Here is a 26,825-nt window from a genome sequence, read left to right as displayed (position 1 = left end):
TTTTTTGAAATCTGACACAGCGGTTTCATTTAAGGAGAAGTGTATCTAAAGTTCCATGCATAAGACTTGTATTTTCATCAACATTTATAATGAGTTATTCTGTAAATTGATGTGGCTCTCTGCAAAATCACCAGATGTTTTAGAACTACTGAACAAAACGTGCCAAAGTATACTGAGATTTTTTTATATAAATGTGAACTTTATCGAACAAAACATATATGTATTGTGTAACATGAAGTCCTATGAGTGTTATCTGATAAAATTAATCACTAACCTTTGATGATCTTCATCTCTATTTCTGATTTTTGTGACTCCTCTCTTTGACTGGAAAAATGGCTGTGCTTTTCTGTGACTTGGCTCTGACCTAACATAATTGTTTGTGGTGCTTTCGCCGTAAAGACTATTTGAAATCTGACACTGTGGTGGGATTAACAAGAAGTGTATCTTTAAAATGGTGTGAAATACTTCTATGTTTGAGGAATTTTAATTATGAGATTTCTGTTGTTTTGAATTTGGCGCCCTACACTTTCATTGGCCCAAGACGTTATTTAGAATCATGGTTTGGGGGGCATATTTCGGAGGAAGGATGACTCAACCTTCGCCTCTCCCGAGCCCATTGGGGAGTTGCAGCGATAAGACAAGATTGCGATTGGAGATCACGAAAATTGGGGAGAAAGATTAGGATAAAATACAAAAAATATATTTTAAAAACGCATGCATGTGTGACACTGTCTAGTAGCTGCTGGCCCTGGCTCTGGTATGAACAATGTGCTTACCATAGGCAGGGAGGGAAGCTGCAGTACCATAACCATATGGAGCTCCATAGCCTGGAAAGAGAGGTCAGGGAACTTTAGTTACAGGAGCAGTGCTTACATAGCGACAACCTAACGAACACACACATTTACAAACACCAAGCCCCAGGTCTTACCTATTGGGAGGTAGCCATGGGTGGGGGGAGCGCTGATGTAGGGTGCTCTATGCATCACTGGCCTTGTTCTAGGCCTGAAATGGGCATGGGCTGGGATAGTCACAGTTGATGACACAGTTCTCTTCACCTGCAAACAAACACACACATTCTTTACGGTTATAGTGTCACCTTTGCATACATTTCCATACTTTTGGACGTATGCTGCACAACTAATAATGATAGGCTCATTTGAATTCTATGCATGGGCTGAAAGTGATCTTTGTCCACCCACCAGTGTGGTGGGTCTCCTCTTCTTGTTGCGGGGGTCTTTGGAGTCAGAGAATAGTCTCTTCAGAGCAGCCAGGGCAGCGCAAGCCTTCGCTGCTTTCTTATTGGACCCTGAGCCTCGGAACTTCTGTTTATCAACCTCCACCTACAGTACAGTACAGACACTCAATCATTCAAAACTACACTAGGGCCACTTGCCCTGACCTACTGGGCTCTAGTTTAGTTTCTCTTGGTCAGGTCAAAAGATTTAAATAAAAGTCAAGCAGGTGCTAGGCTGCTGGGTGTGTGTGCAAGTCTGTGTGTGTGTGTGTGTGTGTGTCTGTGTGTGTGTGTGTCTGTGTGCAAGTCTGTGTGTGTGTGTGTGTGTGTCTGTGTGTGTGTGTGTGTGTGTCTGTGTGTGTGTGTGTGTGTGTGTGCGAAGCACTACCACAGAGTTATATTTTACAACGAATGCTGCAGAAGAAGCAAAATCCTTCGTAGGCGACTCTTTTGTCCACACCCACACGGCTGGCGCGCCCCAAATCTCTGGTGCACCGCGCCCGCACACACATAGCTGGCTGGCTGTCTTTGTCTATAATACATCTGTGCTGCATGCGATTGAACAAGTCCCAGGAAGCATGCCCTTTTGTTGCCTTCCTTGTTAGAATAAAAGAGATTACTTGAAAAAAGTAATACTTAATCCATTAGCCTACTAATTCATGTATTGATAAATTAAAAATGTGCACATGTTCAATAGCCCAGAAGAAACAAATAAACCGGAAGAAAAATGATTTTAACCTGGTAATAATAAATGTTATTTCAATTTGCTCCAGAATCTAATTACATTAATAATAAAACTAGGTCTAAAATATTTCCTTGAAATGTTAATTCAAACAGCATATGAAATTGCCTTTATTAGAGATACTGCACAGCGGCTTGTTCTGGCCGATCCCCTCAAACTTATCAGCAGCACACAGAATCTCTCCATCGATTGGAGGAGTATTAGGCTATTGGCACCAATATGTCAAGTCTGACTGAAGCCTATTCATTTTTATTTTATTTAACTAGGCAAGCCTATTCATTTGGGCCAATAGGCTAACAGCTAAAAAAAAAATAATAAATTGAAAAGACTGAATGTGACTGACTTGACTAGACCGTGTGCAAGTCTGATAACAACAAATTCTTATTTACAATCAGCAGGACAATAATTCTTGCTTTGTCTGAGATCAAATCAAATCTTATTAGTCACATGCGCTGAATACTTACAGTGAAATGCTTACTTACAAGGCCATAACCAACAATGCAGTTTAAAAAATACGAAAAAGAAATAAAAGGAACAAGTAATTAAAGAGCAGCAGTAAAATAACAATAGTGTGACTATTTACAGGAGGTACCAGTACAGAGTGAATGTGTGGGGGAACCAGTTAGTCGAGGTAATTGAGATAATATGTACATGTAGGTATAGTTATTAAAGTGACTATGTATAGATAACAACAGAGAGTAGCAGCTAAAGGGGGGGGGGCAATGCAAATAGTCTGGGTAGCCATTTGATTAGATGTTCAGGAGTCTTATGGCTTGGGGGAAGAAGATGTTTAGAAGCCTCTTGGACTAGAAGAACAAGAAATGCACACCTATTAAGACGAGGTGCTGGCTACTGCGGGTTGACTTGTTTATATAGTATGTCGGGATGACTCGTTTATATAGTGACACAGGTGTCTGTAATCATGGCCAAGAGTGGCCTAATACCAAAGGTTAATAATCAAATATTAAAATGTCATACAAAGAACAGCATACAAACAAATGGATAGCATACGATCATAGATTAATTTAATTACACAAGTAGTTGTTTGTAAACTTGTGTAGTTAAATTAATCTATGATCGTATGCTATCCATTTGTTTGTATGCTGTTCTTTGTATGACATTTTAATATTTGATTATTAACCAATGGTATTAGGCCACTCTTGGCCATGATTACAGACACCTGTGTCTTTTGACACTATATAAACGAGTCATCCCGCAGTGTTTGTGATTATACCCTGATGAAGACAGCTTGGCTGTCGAAACGTTGGTATTACATTTTTGCATCTGAGCTCCTAGAGTGTGCGGCTCTCCTTTATTTTCTAGAAGCCTCTTGGACCTAGACTTGGCACTCCGGTACCGCTTGCCGTGCGGTAGCAGAAAGAAAAGTCTATGACTGGGGTGGCTGAAGTCTGACAATTTTTAGGGCCTTCCTCTGACACCACCTGGTATATAGAGGTCCTGGATGGCAGACATGAGTGCTACAGGTCAGTAGTCATTTTGGCAAGTTACCTTAGTGTTCTTGGGCACAGGGACTATGGTGGTCTGCTTGAAACATGTTGGTATTACAGAGGGGTTGAAAATGTCAGTGAAGACACTTGCAAACAAAGGTTTCTGTACCAAATACAGTGGGGCAAAAAACTATTTTGTCAGCCACCAATTGTGCAAGTTCTTCCACTTAAAAAGATGAGGCCTGTAATTTTCATCATAGGTACACTTCAACTATGACAGACAAAATGAGAAAAAAAAAATCCAGAAAATCACATTGTAGGATTTTCTTATGAATTTATTTGCAAATTATGGTGGAAAATAAGTATTTGGTCACCTACAAACAAGCAAGATTTCTGGCTCTCACAGACCTGTAACTTCTTCTTTAAGAGGCTCCTCTGTTCTCCACTCGTTACCTGTATTAATGACACCTGTTTGAACTTGTTATCAGTATAAAAGACACCTGTCCACAACCTCAAACAGTCACACTCCAAACTCCACTATGGCCAAGACCAAAGAGCTGTCAAAGGACACCAGAACCAAAATTGTAGACCTGCACCAGGCTGGGAAGACTGAATCTGCAATAGGTAAGCAGCTTGGTTTGAAGAAATCAACTGTGGGAGCAATTATTAGGAAATGGAAGACATACAAGACTACTGATAATCTCCCTCGATCTGGGGCTCCACGCAACGGTGAGCAAAAATCCCAGAAGCACACGGGGGGACCTAGTGAATGACCTGCAGAGAGCTGGGACCAAAGTAACAAAGCCTACCATCAGTAACACACTACGCCGCCAGATACTAAAATCCTGCAGTGCCAGACGTGCCCCCCTGCTTAAGCCAGTACATGTCCAGGCCCGTCTGAAGTTTGCTAGAGAGCATTTGGATGATCCAGAAGAAGATTGGGAGAATGTCATATGGTCAGATGAAACCAAAATATAACTTTTTGGTAAAAACTCAACTCGTCGTGTTTGGAGGACAAAGAATGCTGAGTTGCATCCAAAGAACACCATACCTACTGTGAAGCATGGGGGTGGAAACATCATGCTTTGGGGCTGTTTTTCTGCAAAGGGACCAGGACGACTGATCTGTGTAAAGGAAAGAATGAATGGGGCCATGTATCGTGAGATATTGAGTGAAAACCTCCTTACATCAGCAAGGGCATTGAAGATGAAACGTGGCTGGGTCTATCAGCATGACAATGATCCCAAACACACCGCCCGGGCAACGAAGGAGTGTCTTCGTAAGAAGCATTTCAAGGTCCTGGAGTGGCCTAGCCAGTCTCCAGATCTCAACCCCATAGAAAATCTTTGGAGGGAGTTGAAAGTCCGTGTTTCCCAGCAACAGCCCCAAAACATCACTGCTCTAGAGGAGATCTGCATGGAGGAATGGGTCAAAATACCAGCAACAGTGTGTGAAAACCTTGTGAAGACTTACAGAAAACGTTTGACCTCTGTTATATACCCTGTGTTGGCAATGATAAAGTATTGAGATTTTGTTATTGACCAAATACTTTCCCACCATAATTTGCAAATAAATTCATTAAAAATCCTACAAATGTGAATTTCTGGATTTTTTTTACTCATTTTGTCTGTCATAGTTGAAGTGTACCTATGATGAAAATTACAGGCCTCATCTTTTTAAGTGGGAGAACTTGCACAATTGGTGGCTGACTAAATACTTGTTTGCCCCACTGTATATCAATGATGTTGCTCTTGCTGCGGGCGATTCCCTGATCCACCTCTACGCAGACGACACCATTCTGTATACTTCTGGCCCTTCCTTGGAAACTGTGCTATCTAACCTCCAAACGAGCTTCAATGCCATACAACACTCCTTCCAAATGCATGCTTTTCAACCGTTCGCTGCCTGCACCCGCACGCCCGACTAGCATCACCACCCTGGATGGTTCCGACCTAGAATATGTGGACATCTACAAGTACCTAGGTGCCTGGCTAGACTGTAAACTCTCCTTCCAGACTCATATCAAACGTCTCCAATCTAAAATCAAATCTAGAGTCGGCTTTCTATTCCGCAACAAAGCCTCCTTCACTCACGCCGCCAAACTTACCCTAGTAAAACTGACTATCCTACCAATCCTCGACTTCGGCGATGTCATCTACAAAATAGCTTCCAATACTCTACTCAGCAAACTGGATGCAGTCTATCACAGTGCCATCTGTTTTGTTACTAAAGCACCTTATACCACCGACCACTGCAACCTGTATGCTCTTGTTGGCGGGCCCTCGCTACATGTTCGTCGCCAGACCCACTGGCTCCAGATCATCTACAAGTCCATGTTAGGTAAAGCTCCGCCTTATCTCAGTTCACTGGTCACGATGGCAACACCCACCCGTAGCACGCGCTCCAGCAGGTGTATTTCACTGATCATCCCTAAAGCCAACACCTCATTTGGCCGCTTTCCTTCCAGTTTCCTGCTGCCTGTGACTGGAACGAATTGCAAAAATCGCTGGAGTTGGAGATTTTTATCTCCCTCACCAACTTTAAACATCTGCTATCTGAGCAGCTAACCGATCGCTGCAGCTGTACATAGTCCATCCGTAAATAGCCCACCCAATTTACCTACCTCATCCCCATACTGTTTTTATTTACTTTTCTGCTCTTTTGCACACCAGTATCTCTACCTGCACATGACCATCTGATCATTTATCACAAATTGTAATTATTCGCCAACCTCCTCATGCCTTTTGCACACAATGTCTATAGACTTTTTTTTCCTACTGTGTTATTGACTTGTTTATTGTTTACTCCATGTGTAACTCTGTTGTCTGTTCACACTGCTATGCTTTATCTTGGCCAGGTTGCAGTTGTAAATGAGAACTTGTTCTCAACTAGCCTACCTGGTTAAATAAAGGTAAAAAAAAAAAATGCTTTTCTGCAAAGGGGATAGGACGACTGCACCGTATTGAGGGGAGGATGGATGAGGCCATGTATTGCGAGATCTTGGCCAACAACCTCCTTCCCTCAGTAAGAGCATTGAAGATGGGTCTTCCAGCATGACAACGACCCGAAACGCACAGCCAGGGCAACTAAGGAGTGGCTCCGTAAGAAGCATCTCAAGGTCCTGGAGTGGCCTAGCCAGTCTCCAGACCTGAACCCAATAGAAAATCTTTGGAGTGAGCTGAAAGTCCGTATTGCCCAGCGACAGCCCCGAAACCTGAAGGATCTGGAGAAGGTCTGTATGGAGGAGTGGGCCAAAACACCCTGCTGCAGTGTGTGCAAACCTGGTTAAGAACTTCAGGAAACGTATGATTTCTGTAATTGCAAACAAAGGTTTCTGTACCAAATATTAAGTTCTGCTTTTCTGATGTATCAAATACTTATGTCATGCAATAAAATGCAAATTAATTACTTAAAAATCATACAATGTGATTTTCTGGATTTTTGTTTTAGTGTCAGTTTAAATGTACCTATGATAACAATTACAATGCTTTGTAAGTAGGAAAACCTGCAAAATCGGCAGTGTTTCAAATACTTGTTCTCCCCACGGTATATATATACATATATAACACACACACAAAGATATTCGGAACATATGAACTTATTTAATTTATGCCAAAAAACAACCATACATGATTTAAAGAAAATAAGCAAAAAAAATGTCACATTCTTTAATAAGACTCAAACACAAACACGCAATAGGCTACAGCTCGCTTCACAGCTGCTTCCCAACGAAATACAGGGAAACTCAAGGATTTGTAGCCTACAGTGCGAGTGCGCTGAGGGCTCTGTACGCAGCGTTGGGCCCTCCCTGAAGCATTTTGCGCAACAAAAAGCAGCTTAAGCGTGTAAGTGTGTATTAAGACTTGCCTCCATGATGAAGCGTTTGTCGCAGCTGCCGCCGGTCTCTGATAGGAGTTCGTACTTCAGGCCTCTGCGTTTCTCATTCAGCTCCATCACTGGGTTCTTGCCCCCTGCCGTAAGGAGAGGGCCTGGGGTGCGGGACTAGGGATAATAATAGAATGAAATCACTACCTCTCTAGAATTGTAAGAGATGGGGTTCAGTCGGTGAATCACACAAAACATATCCATTATAGATGCATACCAGTTTAACAACTATCGCAAATAGTGTAGGCAATCACAATGAAAGATTTATAATAGGTTTCCATGTTAGTGTGACAGTTGTGTGGTAACATCATGTGGTCAGTGTGATGGTTGTGTGGTTAGCTAGTGTTCATGTGACGGTCGTGTTGTGTTGGGAGTGTGACTGTTGTGTGGTTACCTCGTGTGCGTCTGTGGAGGAGGTGACAGAGTTTCTGCTGGAGCTGGTGGACATCCTGTCATTTCTATCACTTCTATGGTTGCGTCCCTCGCCGTCAGACCTCTCGTCAGCACTCAGGGAGTCCAGGTCCACATCGAGGTCAGCTGGGTAACCTAGTGCCTGTAGGACCTGGAGAACAGGAGCAAGAGGAACAAAGATAGTAAAATAATATATAAGATCAAGAGGAGGAGCACTTCCTTGGACACTGTGTTGTCATGGTAGAGTGCACCCAATAGTTGTGTCATATCTGCAATGTATCAATGTAATAATAGTGTCTGTGTCACAGTTCTACAATACATGTACAGATGATTCTACATCATCTTTCTTAAAAATCCACTCTTCTCCATCAATCCAATACAATGCTTCTCTCATGTTACTGGCCTCTGCCTGTCCTAACTGCTAGTCTTCATCATCTCGTAACATGCATCCCTCCATGTATTCTTCCCATGCCATTTACTGAAATAGGTTTGTTGGGTACCTTAAGTGCTACTTGTAGTTTGGCCGTCTTCTTGGAGGCGCCGGAAGCCTCGTAGACAGTGCCGTGGACGTCCACAGACATGGTGAAGACTGGAGCGTGGACTGGGCCGGACTGGGACAATAGCTTGTACTGCAGCCCCGGGTGGACCTGGTTCAGTCTTATCACGGCAGTCATGGAGTGGTTGGGGTCCATCCTGTTACTGTCCAGAACTAGGAGGAAACATGGAGACCATACAGGGTTTCAATTACATAAATTAAAAGTATATGAGATAGATTGTGATTTTGAACAGTACTTTATAAACTCTGCAACAACAACAAAAAAGCCCCTCTTTTCAGGACCGTCTTTCAAAGATAATTTGTAAAAATCCAAATAACTTCACAGATCTTCATTGTAAAGGGTTTAAAACACTTTTTTTCCCATGCTTGTTCAATGAACCATAAACAGTTAATGAACATGCAACGGTGGAACGGTCGATAAGACACTTAGACGGTAGGCAATTAAGGTCACAGTTATGAAAACTTAGGACACTGAAGAAGCCGTTCTACTGACTCTGAAAAACACCAAACGTGAATGTGTCTTAGGCATGCTGCTAGGAGGCATGATGACTACTGATGTGGCCAGGGCAATAAATTGCAATGTCCATACTGTGAGACACCTAAGACGGCGCTACAGGGAGACAGAACGGATAGCTGATCGTCCTCGCAGTGGCAGACCAAATGTAACAACACCTGCACAGGATCGGTACATCCGAACATCACACCTGCGGGACAGGTACAGGATGGCAACAACTGCCCGAGTTACACCAGGTACGCACAATCCCTCCATCAGTGCTCAGACTGTCCGCAATAGGCTGAGGGAGGCTGGCCTGAGGGCTTGTAGGCCTGTTGTAAGGCAGGTCCTCACCAGACATCACCGGCAACAATGTCACCTATGGGCACAAACCCACCGTCCCTGGACCAGACAGGACTGGCAAAAAGCGTTCTTCACTGACGAGTCACAGTTTTGTCTCACCAGGGGTGATGGTCATATTCAAATTTATTAAGGAATGAGCGTTACACCGAGGCCTGTACGGGATCGATTTGGAGGTGGAGGGTCCGTCATGGTCCAGACACAGCATGTCTGGGACCTGTTGGATCTTAGGGTGAGGGCTAGAGCCATTCCCCACAGAAATGTCCAGGAACTTGCAGGTGCCTTGATGGCAGAGTGGGGTAACATCTCACAGCAAGAAGTGGCAAATATGGTGCAGTCCATAAGGAAGAGATGCACTGCAGTACTTAATGCAGCTGGTGGCCACACCAGATAGGGACTAACTTTAGATTTTGACCCCCCTTTGTTCAGTAACATTTCTGTTAGTCACGTCTGTGGAACTTGTTCAGTTTGTCTCAGTTGTTGAATCTTGTTATGTTCATACAAATATTTACACATGTTAAGTTTGCTGAAAATAAACGCAGTTGACAGTGAGAAGACATTTCTTTTTTTGCTGAGTTTAGGTCTAGTTCTATGCAGTGGATTCTGAACTAGGTTAGCATGGCAGGTGTCAAGGCATGTCTAATCTAAATGCCCAGGCAGACAAGGAGTGAGATTGAGGAAGGGAGCAGGTGTGTCAGATAGTGGGAGAACGTGGTGGTGCTAATACAAGGACAGCGTCCTATAGTGTAGGTAAGTGTCCTGTGAGAGATACAGAGGTGTAGAAAGATAATTGTGTGAGAGACTGCCTGGATGGGGATTAATCCCCAGTCCATTTCAACCCCCTATCTGTCAGTCACCTGCTTTGAACTGTGGAAGATCAAAGTCCTGTGGGATTGGAGTCACAGTGAGGGGAAATTTAATTACTGTGACACAGACAGCCTGTACTAGCCATGAGGGGTAGATGAGAGATGGTATGGGATTAATACCCCACTCAGAATGCTATTTTTGAGTATTGACATTCTGGAATGTACCCGTATTCTATTATAGAGTTCTTATAAGGGCAATTGGCATAGGCTGATCTACAGAAAGTCTACGCATCTACACTACATAGTAGTTTTCTAGGCTGAACGGAGAGGAAAGGGATTTCCCTACACTCAGGAAGGATTTAGCCAGAGCAGCAGGGAATCTGACCTCTCATCAGGTTGTGTTTCATCCTCTTGAAGAGCTGTCTGTCGTAAGTGCGTCTGTCTTCATGCTGCCTTTTACGACAGGTTCCTGTGTAATACAAATGATGGTTTCACCTTCAGGAGAACAGAGACAACCTGAGATCTCGATGAACACACATGAACACACACACACACACACACACACACACACACACACACACCTTTGTCTAACCCGAAGAGTCTGTGTGACGGTTTGGTTGGAGTGAGAGGATTCATATTCAGGACCTTATAAAGCTGTCCAAAGGCTAGGAGGCGTAGCGCATGCTGAAACAGACAGATACAGTATGAAACCAGACAGAATGAGGGCACAAAACAAGAGTAAAAAACAACCACAAGCCCTATAGAAATGAGTGATGCTAGAGTAATCAATGGGTGAATTAAATACGAAACTATCGATCAATAGCATGTATTTAATATTATACTGCGAGATTCTGCTATTTAAGTCTATATGAAGGAAGTTAGCAGTACTTTCACAAGCCAATGCTAGCATGCGTTAGCGCAATGACTGGAATTGTACAGGTACAGTAGCATTGCTATGCCAAAATCTAGCAGTACCCCATTAATTTATTTGATTAGCATTTTACTATTTTATTATAATCCCCAATTACCTCTTCCTATTGTCCAAATAGGAAACAAAACAAACAAAATATAAAACACTACAATTAATAATATTATACAAAAAATAAAATAAAAATGCCCTTAATACTGTGCATTTCCCAGCCTCTGTTCTGGACCTGGGGAATGTGAAGAAACCTCTGGCTGCATGTCTTGTGAGGTACCGATGAGTATCTGAACTGTGTGTAAACTGCATCAGTACCAGTTCAGTAGATTTGGCATGGGTCCCCAGATCCCCAAAAAGTTCTACAGCGGCACCATCAAGAGCATCCTGACCGATTGCATCACTGCCTGGTATGGTAACTGCTCGGTATCTGGCTACAGAGGAGTGTGTATGGCCCAGTACATCACTGGAGCCAAGCTTTCTGCCATCCAGGACCCATATACTAAGCGGTGTCAGAGGAAGGCCCAAAAAACAGTCAAAGACTCCAGTCACCCAAGTCATAGACTGTTCCTCTGCTACCGTACGGCAAGCGATACTGCAGCGCCAAGTCTAGGACTAAAAGGCTCCTTAAAAAGCTTCTACCCACAAACCATAAGACTGACGAACAATTCATAAAATGGCCAACGACCCCCGCTTTGCTTTTACACTGCTGCTACTCCCTGTTTATTATCTATGCATAGTCACTTTACCCCTACCTACATGTACAAATTACCTCGACTAATCTGTACCACAGCACATTGACTCAGTACCGCTACCCCATGTATAGCCTCTTCATTGTGTTACTTTAAAAAAAAAATGTTTTACTTCAGTTTATTTAGTAAATATTTTCTTAACTCTATTTCTTGAACTGCATTGTTGGTTAAGGGCTTGTAACTAAGCCTTTCACGGTAAGGTCTACACTTGTATTTGGCGCATGTGACAAATCGAATTTGATTTGACCTCTTCCCATTTTAACAACAATAGAGTCTACATGTTTTGACCATAACAGCTTGCTATCTAGACTTTTACCTCCAGCAGTTTTAACTTTCTCAATCACCACATTATTCAGTAAGAGATCTTGGAAAGAGTTGTTACATTGGGAACATATACACAATTGCAACAACCATGACTTACTGTACAGTGCATATGAACAGAACAGATTTCCTCCTACCTGGAGCGAGAAACCGAGAGATCCTCCTCACCTTCCTCTACCCTCCCAATAGTATTACATTGCATTCTGCTCAGGGGCAGTCTAGAAGTGTTTTATGTAAGCAGCACTAAGCAGTGCTGGTGCGCTGGGAATGCTTTCCCACACTCATTCGTGGGCTAATTAGGCCTCCATGAGTGTCCTCAGCTCCAAGGGGCTGTAGAGGTCGAGTCTGGGGTGCTGTAGCAGCACTGATCTAACTATAGACCTTGACTGGGCCTCTGGAGTGGCCGTGGGGCCACTTTAGATAAACCTCATCATCCAATCAAAGTGAGGGAGACGGTACTGTAACGAGGAGAGCAGTGTCATTTCTTTCCTGACGTATACAAGTCTGACTTTACAGCATTGTACGTATGTAATATACAGTTGAAGTCGCAAGTGTACATACACCTTAGCCAAATACAGTTACTCAGTTTTTCACAATTCCTGACATTTAATCCTAGTAAAAATTCCCTGTCTAAGGTCAGTTATATCACCACTTTATTTTAAGAATGTGAAATGTCAGAATAAGAGTAGAGAGAATAATTTATTTCAGCTTTTATTTCATTCCCAGTGGGTCAGAAGTTTACAAACACTCAATTAGTATTTGGTAGCATTGCCTTTAAATTGTTTAACTTGGGTCAAACATTTTGGGTAGCCTTCCACAAGCTTCCTACAATAAATTGGGTGAATTTTGGCCCATTCCTCCTGACAGAGCTGTTGTAACAGAGTCAGGTTTGTAGGCCTCCTTGCTCGCACACGCTTTTTCAGTTCTGCCCACAAATTTCTATGGGATTGAGGTCAGGGCTTTGTGATGGCCACTCAAATACCTTGACTTTGTTGTCCTTAAGCCATTTTGACACAACTTTGGAAGTATGCTTGGGGTCATTGTCCATTTGGAAGACCCATCTGTGACCAAGCTTTAACTACCTGACTGATGTCTTGATGTTGCTTCAATATATCCACGTAATTTTCCATCCTTATGATGCCAACTATTTTGGGAAGTGCACCAGACCCTCCTGCAGCAAAGCACCCCCACAACATGATGCTGCCACCCCTATGCTTCACGGTTGGGATGGTGTTCTTCGGCTTGCAAGCCTCCCCTTTTTTCCTCCAAATATAACAATGGTCATTATGGCCAAAAAGTTATATTTTTGTTTCATCAGACCAGAGAACATTTCTCCAAAAAGTACAATCTTTGTCCCCATGTGCAGTTGCAAACTGTAGTCTGGCTTTTTTATGGCGGTTTTGGAGCAGTGGCTTCTTGCTGAGCGGCCTTCCAGATTAGTGTACTTAGTGTATGTAAACTTCTGACCCACTGGAATTGTGATACAATGAACTATAAATTAAATAATCTGTCTGTAAACAATTGTTGGAAAAATTACTTGTGTCATGCACAAAGTAGATATCCTAACTGACTTGCCAAAACTATAGTTTGTTAAAAAAAATACATTTGTGGAGTGGTTGAAAAAAAAGTTTTAATGACTTCTACCTAAGTGTATGTAAACTTCCGACTTCAACTGTATGTACTGTAGGTATGTAACTGATGTATTGAAGTGTCTCACCTGTGCATTGTGAGTGATAGCCTGAGCCTGTTGGCCTGTGATCACTGACAAGGTGTCTGTTGGCTCCTTCTCACAGGGGTCGTGAACTCCCGGCCCATCTGGAACAGCAGTAAAAATCCACATACATTATATGGGCTTACTGGGCTAACTCAGCCCATCCACCCCCAGTGAATGGGCACAGTAAGTCCCATTGAGGTCAGCAGACCACTTTCACAGGGGATACCTGGATAGAAAACCTCATTGTCCCTGTGACTGACCTGGGAGGAGGATCCCTGAGGCGATGCACTCCATGACCCTGCGCAGGGCCTCTCCGGGCCCCAGAGGTCGGTTACAGGTGGCTATGGCCTTCTCACAGATCAGCTCTAGGGGCTGGGGGGGAGAGAGTATTTAGTATTTTATTAGGATCCCCATTAGCTACTTCTAAAGCTGCATCCACTCTTCCCGGGGCCCACACAAAACATTAAATAACCTTAATAGTCAAGTAAATAACAAAAAGGACAGAACTACATACATTTACAATACAAATACATGCTTTCGTACATGTATGCCTTAGCATCTCATGCATTATGTACGCATTACAACAACAATACTGCATTTTCCAATATTTTATAACCCATTGCTCCCTTTTGTTCTACTTTACTGCTTAGACAATTGCTTTGTCTAAGCAGGTCCTGATATCTGAATCTCACAGCACCAGTTCTGTAAACACCAGGAAAGAATCTCACAACATCAAGAACAATCCGATTTTTCCGTTTGACGTCATCACTATGCACAATCATGTTATTCATAGACACTAGTGAACGCAAGCACAACACACAAAAGAGAAATTGCAATAATCACGAGGAGTTTCACGGAAGTCATTAACTCCTGCTCAGTTACACCGTGAACAGAGCCACATTTCACGCAGCAACCTTGAATCGTATGGAGTTGCACCAAAGTATCACTCCTGCTACGTTCTCCTAAGGCAAACGCAGCAACCATGAACAGAATAACGTCTCACGCACTCAGGTAAATTCCCAACGTCAATAAAGCTACCTTGTTTTGCTAAATTCCCCTGATGTGAATAAAGTTACCTTGTTTTGCTAAATTCCCCTGACGTGAATAAAGTTACCTTGTTTTGCTAAATTCCCCTGACGTGAATAAAGTTACCTTGAGAGGAACAACACCACACACAGAGGATATCTTAACTCAACATGTACAGCACCAAATATACAGTGCATTCCTAAGTATTCAAACCCCTTGAATTTCTTCCACTTTGTTACGCAGGACTTATTCTAAAATGATTAAATCGTTTTTTTCCTCTACACACAATACCCCATAATGACAAAGCTTTGCAAATGTATTAAAAATAAAAAGCTGAAATATCACATACATAAATACTCAGACACTTCACTCAGTACTTTGTTGAAGCACCTTTGGCAGCAATTACAGCCTAGCGTCAATGACACTACAAGCTTGGCACACCTGTATTTGGGGAGTTACTCTCATTCTTCTCTGCGGATCCTTTCAAGCTCTGTCAGGTTGGATGGGGAGCGTCGCTGCAAATCTATTTTCAGGTTTCTCCAGAGATGTTAGATCGGGTTCAGGTCCAGGCTCTGGTTGGGCCACTCAAGGACATTCAGAGACTTGTCCCGAAGCCACTCCTGCGTGTCTTGGCTGTGTTTTTAGGGTCGCTGTCCTGTTGGAAGGTGAATCTTCGCCCCAGTCTGATGTCTTGAGCATTCTGGACCAGGTTTTCATCAAGGATCTCTCTGTACTTTACTCCATTCATCTTTCTCTTGATCCGGACTAGTTTCCCAGTCCCTGCCGCTAAAAAATATCCCCACAGCATGATGCTGCCACCATGCTTCACCGTAGGGAGAGTCCTTTAGGTGTCTTTTGGCAAACTCCAAGCAGGCCGTTGTGTTCCTAGTCACCTCCCTGACCAAGGCCCTTCTCCCCCAATTGCTCAGTTTGGCCGGGCGGACAGTTCTAGGAAGAGTCTTGGTGGTTCCAAACTTCTTCCATTTAAGAATGATGGAGGCCACTGTGTTTTTGGGGACCTTCAATGAGTCAGACGTTTTTTGGTACCCTTTCCGAGATATGTGCCTCTCCACAATCCTGTTTTGGAGCCCTACGGGAAATTCCGTCGACCTCATGGCTTGGTTTTTACTCTGCCATGCACTGTCAACAGCGGGACTTGATATAGACAGGTGTGTGCCTTTCCAAATCATGTCCAATCAATTGAATTTATCACGGGTGGCCTATCACAAATTGTTGAAACATCTCAAGGACATCAAGGATGATCAATTGAAACAGGATGCACCTGAGCTCAATTTCGAGTCTCATAGCAAATCGTCTGAATACAAATGTAAATAAGGTATTTGTTTTTTATATGAAAATAAAAGAGAGCCGCACACTCTTGGAGCTCAGATGCAAAAATGTAATACCAACGTTTCGACAGCCAAGCTGTCTTCATCAGGGTATAATCACAAACACTGCGGGATGAGTCGTTTATATAGTGTCAAAAGACACAGGTGTCTGTAATCATGGCCAGGAGTGGCCTAATATCATTGGTTAATAATCAAATATTAAAATGTCATACAAAGAACAGCATACAAACAAATGGATAGCATACGATCATAGATTAATTTCACTATACAAGTTTACACACAATTACAGTGGCAAAGTCACAATAATCACAAGAATGGCTTCAGATCAAAGTCTACGTTGAGACCGAAGGGCGCAAGGGTCTTTAAATTAAAGATCCAGGCAGCCTCTCGTTTTAACAATAAATGATCAAGGTCACCCCCTCTCCTAGGGAGGGTGACATGTTCGATGCCAATATAACGCAGAGACGAAATCGAGTGGCCTGCCTCCAAGAAGTGGGCCGCAACTGGATAAGTAAAGTTTTTACACCTAATGGTGCTAGATTTGTTTTTTATATAAAATGTAAAATATGTATAAAATGTTTTTAATTTAATCCATTTTAAAAATCAGGCTGTAACATAACAAAATGTGGACAAGGGGAAGGGGTCTGAATACCTTCCGAATGCACTGTACATGATGTGCATATACAAACATACACCTCTTCCTCCTCTCCCTGGACCACTTACCCATCCTTTGAGAGGCTCCCACACAGTTAGTCTGTTGCACATGTCTCTGAAAATACGCATGACGATGACACACGACTTCAGATCGGTCACTCTGGCCTACAATGTGAACAGACAATGTGAACAGACTCACAATTAGAGTCCAGTGATGATAAAACACATGTACAGTCCACCATCAGGATTGCTCAATTCTTCAGTCATACAAAGGATATTATGCCATTTAATGTTCCCCAAATATCCCTCTAGGGAGCAAACAGTTCTGAATGAGGCATGTGAAATCAGAACAGATGTCCCACCTGGAACCATTTGGTGTGTCTGAGCGTTGCCAGGGCAGCCTGGCACCACCGCCCGTCCAGCACCTCATCAAGCCCCTCCACCTCCACACCTTCCTCTGGAAAGAGGGACAGGATGAAGACACAGATTGCATTGCCCAGGGGGCCTTTAGACAGACTGCAGCACAAACACAGGCTGCATCTGAAATGGTACCCTATTCCCTATGCAGGTGGTGGTCAAAAGGAGTGCACTTTAGGGAATAGGGTGCCTATTTAGGACGTACCCATAGACACACAGGCAAGTAGGGTGGCTGGCTATAATTAGCTTCCTACTGGTCTGATAATATTTTAAAAATGGGGAGAATGGAAGGTGATAATGTCTGGAGATTAGTTCTGTGACTACTGTCTTGAGGATCTCAAGGACGTTTAGAGAAGTAGTGGGAAAGCATTGGTATTGTGAAGTTGAAAAAATGTAATTGAGTCATAATTCTATTTGTTTGTCAGGCATCGTAGTAGGACCCCATGCTGGTATTTTCTGTCTTGCAGGTCAATCAGATGTTTATGGTTACTAAATCACACAGGCTTACTGTGGGATCAAACCTGCCCTGTCATGGCTGGAACTGAGCCATGGGAGAAAATAAAAAACAACAGTAGAACAGAGTGAGGACGCCACCGTGGAAAGAAAGTGAAGACTCAGTTTCCCGGGAGCTGCTATGTTTTCTCATCCCAGAGCAGACCACACTAAAGAACTCTGGGCTTAGTAAAATAGATATCCTCTTCATCCCCTACAAGTAATTACAATTTTGAAAATTGGCAATGGAACCAACATTAAATTACAACATCTACTGTATATAGGCTTACAGCTAGAACCACAACCAATTATGGCTATTTCAAAGTTACAAAAAGATAACCCCGCTCCGCACAATCGAATGCCTTTTTTTGGCATGAATTATAATCGCGAGTACCGCTTATTTTAGAATCGGTAATTGTATTATGTGATGAATAAATGACTCCAACCGTTGGGACAGGTTTTTCACTCAAATATTTATATTACCATCGACTAACCAAATTGGATAGTCATATCCACTTATTTTTAGGTTTTAAATGTTCATTCCTGGCTTGGTTTATTGAGCGACTTTGGAAATAAAATTGATTTTATGATTTCTTCAATTGCAAATTCTTGGTCTAAGATTATTCGCTTTTGAATTTAGTGGTCACACTGGCCATTTTAAATGTAAGGTTAGTAGCCATGTTCAGCAGCATACTGTATTTACGGAGGGGATTGTAAGAGCAGTCTGTGTGTGGTTTTGCAGATCTTTGCCATAGAGACCATTGTGAAAGCTGGACATTATGGAAGAGTTGGAACACAAACAAGGTGAGAAAATGATGCGAATGGGTCAACCCATGTCACACCTCCTAATGCTAGACTGAGGGCCTTCATGGTCTGCCCGAGGGGAGACCTGGGGAAAAATAAAGTAATCAAATCAAATTTTATTTGTCACATACACATGGTTAGCGAAATGCAGTCATCTGCTAAGGATCTTGGCCCAGGGAATGCAAAGACTTAAATAGGACCATAAAGGCACAGAATATACACTACAGTGGCAGGAAATAGTATGTGAACCCTTTGGAATTACCTTGACTTCTGCATAAATTTGACAATTTGATCTGATCTTCATCTAAGTCACAACAATAGACAGTGTGCTTAAACTAATAACTCAAATTATTGCATTTTTCTTAATGCAATAAACATTCACAGTGTAGGTTGGGAAAAAGTATGTGAACCACTACGCTAATGACTTATCCAAAAGCTAATTGGACTCAGGAGTCAACTAGCCTGGAGTCGAATCAATGAGATTTGGTTAGAGCTGCCCTGCCCCATTAAAAAAAAAAAAAAAACACAAAATTTGAGTTTGCTATTCACAAGAAGCGTTGCCTGATGTGAACCATGCCTCAAACAAACGAGATCTCAGAAGACCTAAGATTAAGAATTGTTGCCTTGCATAAAGATGGAAAGGGTTATAAAAGTATCTCTAAAAGTCAGTCCACGTTAAAACAAATTGTCTATAAATGGTGAAATTCCAGCACCGTTGCTACTCTCCCTTGGAGTGACCATCCTGCAAAGACGACTGCAAGAGTCCAGTGCAGAATGCTCAGAAGGGTTAAGAAGAATCCTAAACTGTCAGCAAAAGACTTACAGAAATCTCTGGAAGATGCTAACATCTCTGTTGATGAGTCTACAATATGTAAAACACTAAACAAGAATGGTGTTCATGGGAGGACACCATGGAAGAAGCCACTGCAGGTCTGAAGTTCGCAAAAGAGCATCTGGATGTTCCACAACGCTACTGGCAAAATATTCTGTGGACAGATGAAAGTTGTGTTGTTTGGAAAGAACACACAATACTATGTCTGGTGAAAAAAAGGCACAGCACAGCAACATCAAAACCTCATAACTGTAAACTATGGTGGAGGAAGCAACATGGTTTGGGGCCGCTTTGCTGCCTCGCCTCCGGACAGCTTGCTATCAGACGGAAAAATGAATTCAAGACATTTCGCAGGAGAATGTAAGGCTGTCTGTCTGCCAATTGAAGCTCAACAGAAGAAAGTACGCCTTCTGGAGTGGCCCACCTCAAACCGATTGAGATGATGTGGCATGACCTCAAGAGAGCGATTCACACCAAACATCCCAAGAATAATGTGGAACTGAAACAGTTTTGTAAAGAGAAATAGTCCAAAATTCCTCCTGACTGTTGTGCAGGTCTGATCCGCAACTACAGAAAACATTTGGTTGAGGTTACTGCTGCTAAAAGAGGGTCAACCTGTTATTAAATCCAAGGGTTCACATACTTTCTCCAACCTGCACAGTGAATGTTTACACAGTGTTCAATAAAGACATAAAAATGATCATATTTTGTGTTTTATTAGTTGAAACAGACTGTCTTTTGTCATGACCAATTTATGCAAAAATACAGGCAATTCTAAAGGGTTCAGACTTTTTCTTTCCACTATATATCTCAGTCCCTCCAGGATTTCGCAGGGATTTTGTGATATTTACAGGTAAAAATTATTGATTTTGCTGCGGCAATTCCAGCAATTTAAATGGGCAACATGCAATGATTTTGTCCAATTTGTTGTAAAAATGCCTGACGAGGGAAAATGTTTGTTGGCATGTGGTTTGATTGAACCATATTATGTGGTGATTGGTTAAAATTGCGAGCCCTCTTTTAGTACTGCAGTGATGGGTCTCAGTTTAATGCGATAATATTGCAATGATTTGACTGTTTTCTGCAGAAATAGTTCAGTGATTGGTCAAATTTTCAAGCCCTCTCATAAAAGAAAATGATGAAAAACCTGGCGAATGGAGCCTCAAGAGCCCTTCCTATGCAGAATTGTCTCCCCAGTTTCCACCAGCTGCAGGTCATGATGAAGCCATCAATCACAAGGAACACATTCCAAAAAGACAACCCCAATTAGAGCTCTCTGCGTCGTCAGCTTAGACTTTGATTAGTGACCACAAAAAGAAGAAAATTAATAACACGTATTAATATCTTGGCAGCAGCTAATGGGGATCCATAATAAATACAAATACAACTGGTTTTACAACATGAAATTATGGTATGTCATTCTGAGCAAATCAACAGTAAAGTTAGAGTCGTCACATATCAATGGGCAAAGAAGTCTTCAACAAAATATAAAATATGTTGAATATCGGCAATCAAGGCAGCAGTTGGATACCAGTTGCCTGTCTTCTGTCGGCTCTCAATTGGACATTGACCAGAACTTCATGGTGTACAGCGACCAGAATTTCATGGTGTACAGCAGGGCTGTTCAATGTTGGCCCTGGCAGGCGAAAATACTTCTGGTTTTCATCCTCTCCTTCTACTAATTCAGACCTGGGACAGCTGGTGATTGCAATTAACCTACGAAGTAGAAACAAATAACAGAAGGGTTTCGGCCCTCTAGGAGCGGAATTGAAACGCCCTGGTGTAGAGTAACCCAGAGAAGAGGAGTACATTGAACAGTGTGGGGAAGAGGAGCGACGTCTAGGGCTAGGCAGAGAGTGGTATTATAAGGGGAGCCCCTTGTACCCGAGGGTCCTGCGCTGGGTCTCGTCCCTATGCTGGCTCCACCCCGGCACTTCCAGGTTTGATAATCCAAACACTGGGCTGGGGTGCTGTGGTAAAATAAAGACATTTGCACACTATATAATACTCCCAAACATTCTATGGAGAGAACTGTTTCCGGGCAATGTGTCTTCCTCAGGGTTGAGGATGCTGTGGTAAGAAATAGATTATATGGATAGAACAAACTTCAGTATAGTCAGTGTTCTACTCATGTTGTTCCCCAGAACTAGAGGTTGCTTGAGAGCTTGTGCTGAAGTGACAGTGTTGATTACACAATTAAAATGAAACCGTGTGGAATATTTAGAGGCTGAGGGCAAAATCTTTCTCTCCTAGCATTCATCTGCTCATTTGACCCCAATTTCGTGATATCAAATTGTTAGTTACAGTCTTGTCCCATCGCTGCAACTCCCCTATGGACTTGGGAGAGGCAAAGGCCGAGAGCAATGCGTCCTCCGAAACACGACCCTGTCAAGCCGCACTGCTTCTTGACACACTGCTCGCTTATCCCCAAATGTGTCGGAGGAAACACCGCCCAGCTGGCAACCGAAGTCAAATTGCAGGCATCCGGCCCGCCACAAGGAGTCGCTAGAGCGCGATGGGACAAGGAAATCCAGGCCGGCCAAACCCTCCCCTAACCTAGACGACGCTGGGCCAATTGTGCGGCGCCTCATGGGTCTCCCGGTCACGGCCGGCTGTGACACAACCTGGGATTAAAACCCGGGTCACTGCGATGCAGTGCCTTAGACCGCTGCGCCACTCGGGAAGCCCTAGTGTTTCACAACTAACACTCAATGCAACATTTATGCTGCGAGGACCTTTTGTACAGAATGATGAAAATATTTTATTTCAGGTCTCCCCTAGAAGGGTTGACACACTACAATAGGTTTTACATAATTGCTGCTCTTCCCATCCTTGAAATCATTTTACTTTAATTATCTTTTTAAAAAGCACAGCATAAGCACTCCTCTCAGTCTCCAACGCTGTATTTTGCAGTTTCCCACTAACTGGATGTTGGGCAACGATAGGATAAGTACCCTGACACTCTGTTAGACAAAAATAATGAGAGAACGCTGTACGGAGAAACCGGAGACAGACGGCTATTTTCACAACAGACCACCTCCAGTCAGCTTTCAACCCTCCTTTATCCCTTTATCACCCTTCTCCACTACCTCTTTTCTCCACACCCCATTCTTGTCATCTTTAACCTCTGCTTTGTACATCCCTCAACCTCTCCTAAATTGTCATTTTCTCAATGAAAATAACCGTTCAGGTTTTAAAAGTACATGTTGATAGATCTTAAAAGTTATATTGGCTCCAGCTGGAACAGCTTTATATTTATTTACATTTTTTAGATAAAATCATACATTCAAATAATTACATTTAAAAGAAAATCTTATTAGAGGACAGACAGAGGGGTAAATACCTTGGTCTTTGGCAGTGTGTTCATCTCTCATGGCCAGTGAGGACAGGGTGACCTTCAGGGAGAATTTGGGGTCGTTGATGTTGACCACCCAGATGGCGGACTGCGACACGCTGGACCGCACCTCGTACTTGTCCTCCGTCAGCGTCTGCAAGGGCAACCAACGAGGGTTAAGGCAGCTCTGGCATGTACACAATATGTTCAACATATTCCCATTACACACTATTATATTATTACAATTTTAAATTATCAAAACATGTTTGAACGTCGTAGGCATAACAAAACTTCCAATTCCATTTTCAATACATCATTTTGTAGTGATTATGTTCACAAGGAGAAATGTGTATTCTCTCGTCTAGTAGCTAGTTCCTTCGAATAATGCATAATGTCTCTCCTTGTGTCAACCTCACTCCACTTCCCTTTGCTGAAAATCCGAGAGGTGCAAATGGAATCGTCCCTTGATGATAATCTGCACAGCAGACTGGATCGGTAATTAACTGGGTGATAAGGAGGGAGGGAGGAAGCACAAGGAAACCATGTACAGTAGTCACGTCCGCACTGCACTACAGAAAGCAGTGGTGGATGTAGTCACGTCCGCACTGCACTACAGAAAGCAGTAGTGGATGTAGTCACGTCCGCACTGCACTACAGAAAGCAGTGGTGGATGTAGTCACGTCCGCACTGCACTACAGAAAGCAGTGGTGGATGTAGTCACGTCCGCACTGCACTACAGAAAGCAGTGGTGGATGTAGTCACGTCCGCACTGCACTACAGAAAGCAGTGGTGGATGTAGTCACGTTCGCACTGCACTACAGAAAGCAGTGGTGGATGTAGTCACGTCCGCACTGCACTACAGAAAGCAGTGGTGGATGTAGTCACGTCCGCACTGCACTACAGAAAGCAGTGGTGGATGTAGTCACGTCCGCACTGCACTACAGAAAGCAGTGGTGGATGTAGTCACGTCCGCACTACACTACAGAAAGCAGTGGTGGATGTAGTCACGTCCGCACTGCACTACAGAAAGCAGTGGTGGATGTAGTCACGTCTGCACGGCACTACAGAAAGCAGTGGTGGATGTAGTCACGTCCGCACTGCACTACAGAAAGCAGTGGTGGATGTAGTCACGTCCGCACTGCACTACAGAAAGCAGTGGTGGATGTAGTCACGTCTGCACGGCACTACAGAAAGCAGTGGTGGATGTAGTCACGTCCGCACTGCACTACAGAAAGCAGTGGTGGATGTAGTCACGTCCGCACTGCACTACAGAAAGCAGTGGTGGATGTAGTCACGTCCGCACTGCACTACAGAAAGCAGTGGTGGATGTAGTCACGTCCGCACTGCACTACAGAAAGCAGTGGTGGATGTAGTCACGTCCGCACTGCACTACAGAAAGCAGTGGTGGATGTAGTCACGTCCGCACTGCACTACAGAAAGCAGTGGTGGATGTAGTCACGTCCGCACTACACTACAGAAAGCAGTGGTGGATGTAGTCACGTCCGCACTACACTACAGAAAGCAGTGGTGGATGTAGTCACGTCCGCACTGCACTACAGAAAGCAGTGGTGGATGTAGTCACGTCTGCACGGCACTACAGAAAGCAGTGGTGGATGTAGTCACGTCCGCACTACACTACAGAAAAGAGTGGTGGGTATGCTCAGGTCTGCACTAGAGGTTGACACGGGAACAGGACTCCCGCGGGATTCTGGCAGGAATGGGATTCAAGTTCTAAAGTCAAGTTCAGGACAGGATCAACAGTCCACAGGAACAGGCAGTACAATAATAGTTATAAACTGAGGTTTGGGGGAGGGGAGGGATAGAAATATGTAACGTGTGGAGCATTTCATAAAAATAACCGTATTTCATCCTCTCCCCTTCCGTCGACTCACACTAGCGCGCCTCGCTCCAGTCGTAGCTGATCCCTACTTTACCTCAGAAGCTGTTTGTGCACTGCGCAGGCAACTGTCTCGTGAACATGGAGCAGCAGCCAAACGGAGCATTTGCTATTGGCAATGCATTAGTGGATACTCAGACTGGTCTCAGGGCAGGTCTGCCGTGTTTTGACTAGCAGTGACTTTTTCTAGCAGGTTAGGAGAACTTACCCAGCATGTTAGGAGAATTAACGTGGCATGTTAGGATAATTAGGTTAAGGTTAGGAAAAGGGTTAGAGTTAGCTAAAATTGGCCCTCGACACACTTAGCTACAACCAGGCCTGCCCTAAGAACAGTCTCGGTTTTCACTAATGCAATTCTGCATGCAGAGCAGGGGACAGACAGACAAGCAACTAACGGGGGAAGTTATTTCTGCGCCTAAAAATTAGCACAGAACAGGAGTGATTTTTAGCAGGACAGTTCAGGGGTTATAGAAGAACTGTTGCAGGATCAGGACAGGATGTGTTTGTTTTTTTACTGGACAAGACAGGACTGGAATTCATTTTCTCTCTCGTGTCAACCTCTAGTCTGCATTACGTTACAGAAAGGAGTGGTATTCGAAACGCACAGTTGAATAATGGTGACATCCCGTTAATGTTAAAATGGTACGGTTAGTTTGCTAATGTAAAAAGTTTGAGTACAAACGGACCTGTAGTTGCAAGGGCAGGTTGGCACTAACAGTGTACAGAAGTAATTTGGTGGGTTTGTCTCTGCACATCAGAACCAGCTCCAAATCCATGTCTCCTTTAACCAGGAGGCCCTTAGCCACAAGACCCACCCGCATCACCCCACACAGGATCGACACACTCTGGGTCCTGGTGAAGACAGAGCAGTGCAGTAATCAGCCACATTACACCATTGTTTCTAAGGACGCCATTAAGAAAGGACTGAAGAGTTATAAACTAAAATGTTTTTGTTTTCAGACACTTTACATAAATGTAACTTTGACATATGACGTCTACACATTTTCACCAAAACAGAGGAAGAAATAACTACATAACTGCTTTATTAAAACCTACTATGTAGAGCAATGGAATCATGTGGATAGTGCTAGGCCAAAAACAAAAATGTGCACCCTTTTGGGTCCCCAGGACCAGTTTTAAGAAACACTCAAATGTAAAAGTACCTCAAGCCTGAAATTGTAGAAGAGAACTCACTTTGTGCTGCCATGGGTGCCTGTAGAGTCTCCAGCAGCCTTGATGTCGACGGTGGTGGTGATGGTTGGGGCCTTGCTTAGGGAGGCGTTGAGGTTGTTCATCCAGTCCGACACCTGTTTGAGGGCACATTCCACAGTGGACACCAGCTTCTGGACAGCCTCCAGCTCCTCTGGCGAAGGGTAGATGTCGACATGCTTGGCCATGACGTGGCAGTCGTCGTTGGCGAACGATCGGATGGACCTCTGAGAGGAAGGAAAAACAAATAAAAAGAGTCATTCAGAACATGTGATCCTTTATCAATATTTGAAAGACAAATGAGTTGGCCAGTTACAGTAAGGTGTTTTCTGGGTGCCCAGACATGCCATCTTACGCCGCATATATTTGACAGTGACACCTCCTAGCAACTGGTGCTGCTGCCAATTTCCATTTGTCCTACTTACGAAGCCAGTGTGTGCTTTCCTAGAAATCAGCTGTATCAGCAAATGTGTGCCGTTTTGCAAGCCCAACTGCACACAATACAGGGAGAGCACCATGTGGGGCGTGGAGCCCACGTTCCACTTTCCATCCCTCTCTTTCTCCATCTCTCCCCCGTCGCTTCATCCCTCTCTGTCTGCAGTGTGTATGCACATTACAGTGGGTTATTTATGAGAGGGTTGAATAATTCATAGGCTATAGTGTGGAGACTGGGGAGGGGATGCTCAAGTCCTCAGAGGTGGAGGTGGCGAGGTGGGTCATTTACCACGACCTAGCTAATCTCTTTCAGTACCACCAGGGCATTCACACCTCTATATCAAAAGAGAGCGGAGCACATCAACAACACATACAGTACATCTCCTATATTTCTCTTCCTCCTCTCAAACAACCTCTGTCTTTATTCAAGATGTGACATACAGACGCATAAAAACAGACAGTCAGACCTGAACATACATTATAGCCACAGAAACATAGCCTACTCAGACAGACATCCTCGCACTCAGCCAGGCAGATGCTCTCTCACAGACACACACATCTCACCATCTCTAGAGGAGAGGCAAGGTCAACAGACCTCTCTGGTCTAGGAGTGTGACTGGGTTTGGTCTAAGTTCAGACCAGGGTCCCCTAACTCCGCCTCCTCATGCAGTCACCTCTGACCCATCAGCTAGCCCTTCTGTCCCACGTGGCAGAGATACAGGTAAATCAGCACAG

The 26,825-nt window shown here is 43.5% G+C and overlaps 1 protein-coding gene across 1 annotated transcript; it reads right to left on the bottom strand.

Moving 5' to 3' along the window:
• Window positions 1-732: 732 nt before the first annotated feature.
• LOC139390235 (spermatid perinuclear RNA-binding protein-like) lies at window positions 733-26,825 on the bottom strand. The gene is made up of 16 exons (XM_071137488.1): window positions 26,655-26,825; window positions 25,641-25,882; window positions 25,133-25,298; window positions 22,559-22,703; window positions 17,033-17,127; window positions 16,740-16,835; window positions 13,902-14,013; window positions 13,645-13,742; window positions 10,517-10,619; window positions 10,321-10,404; window positions 8,221-8,429; window positions 7,704-7,871; window positions 7,292-7,426; window positions 1,200-1,340; window positions 929-1,055; window positions 733-827 (listed from the first exon to the last, which is right to left on the bottom strand). The coding sequence occupies exons 1-16, from the start codon at window positions 26,655-26,657 to the stop codon at window positions 733-735; spliced, it is 2,019 nt and encodes a 672-aa protein (XP_070993589.1). The 5' UTR covers window positions 26,658-26,825.

This window comes from Oncorhynchus clarkii, chromosome 30 (assembly GCF_045791955.1).
Source record: "Oncorhynchus clarkii lewisi isolate Uvic-CL-2024 chromosome 30, UVic_Ocla_1.0, whole genome shotgun sequence".
NCBI classification, from domain to species: Eukaryota; Metazoa; Chordata; class Actinopteri; order Salmoniformes; family Salmonidae; genus Oncorhynchus; species Oncorhynchus clarkii.
The sequence above is the reverse complement of the archived record's forward strand: the minus strand, read 5'-3'. Positions and strand labels throughout refer to the sequence as shown.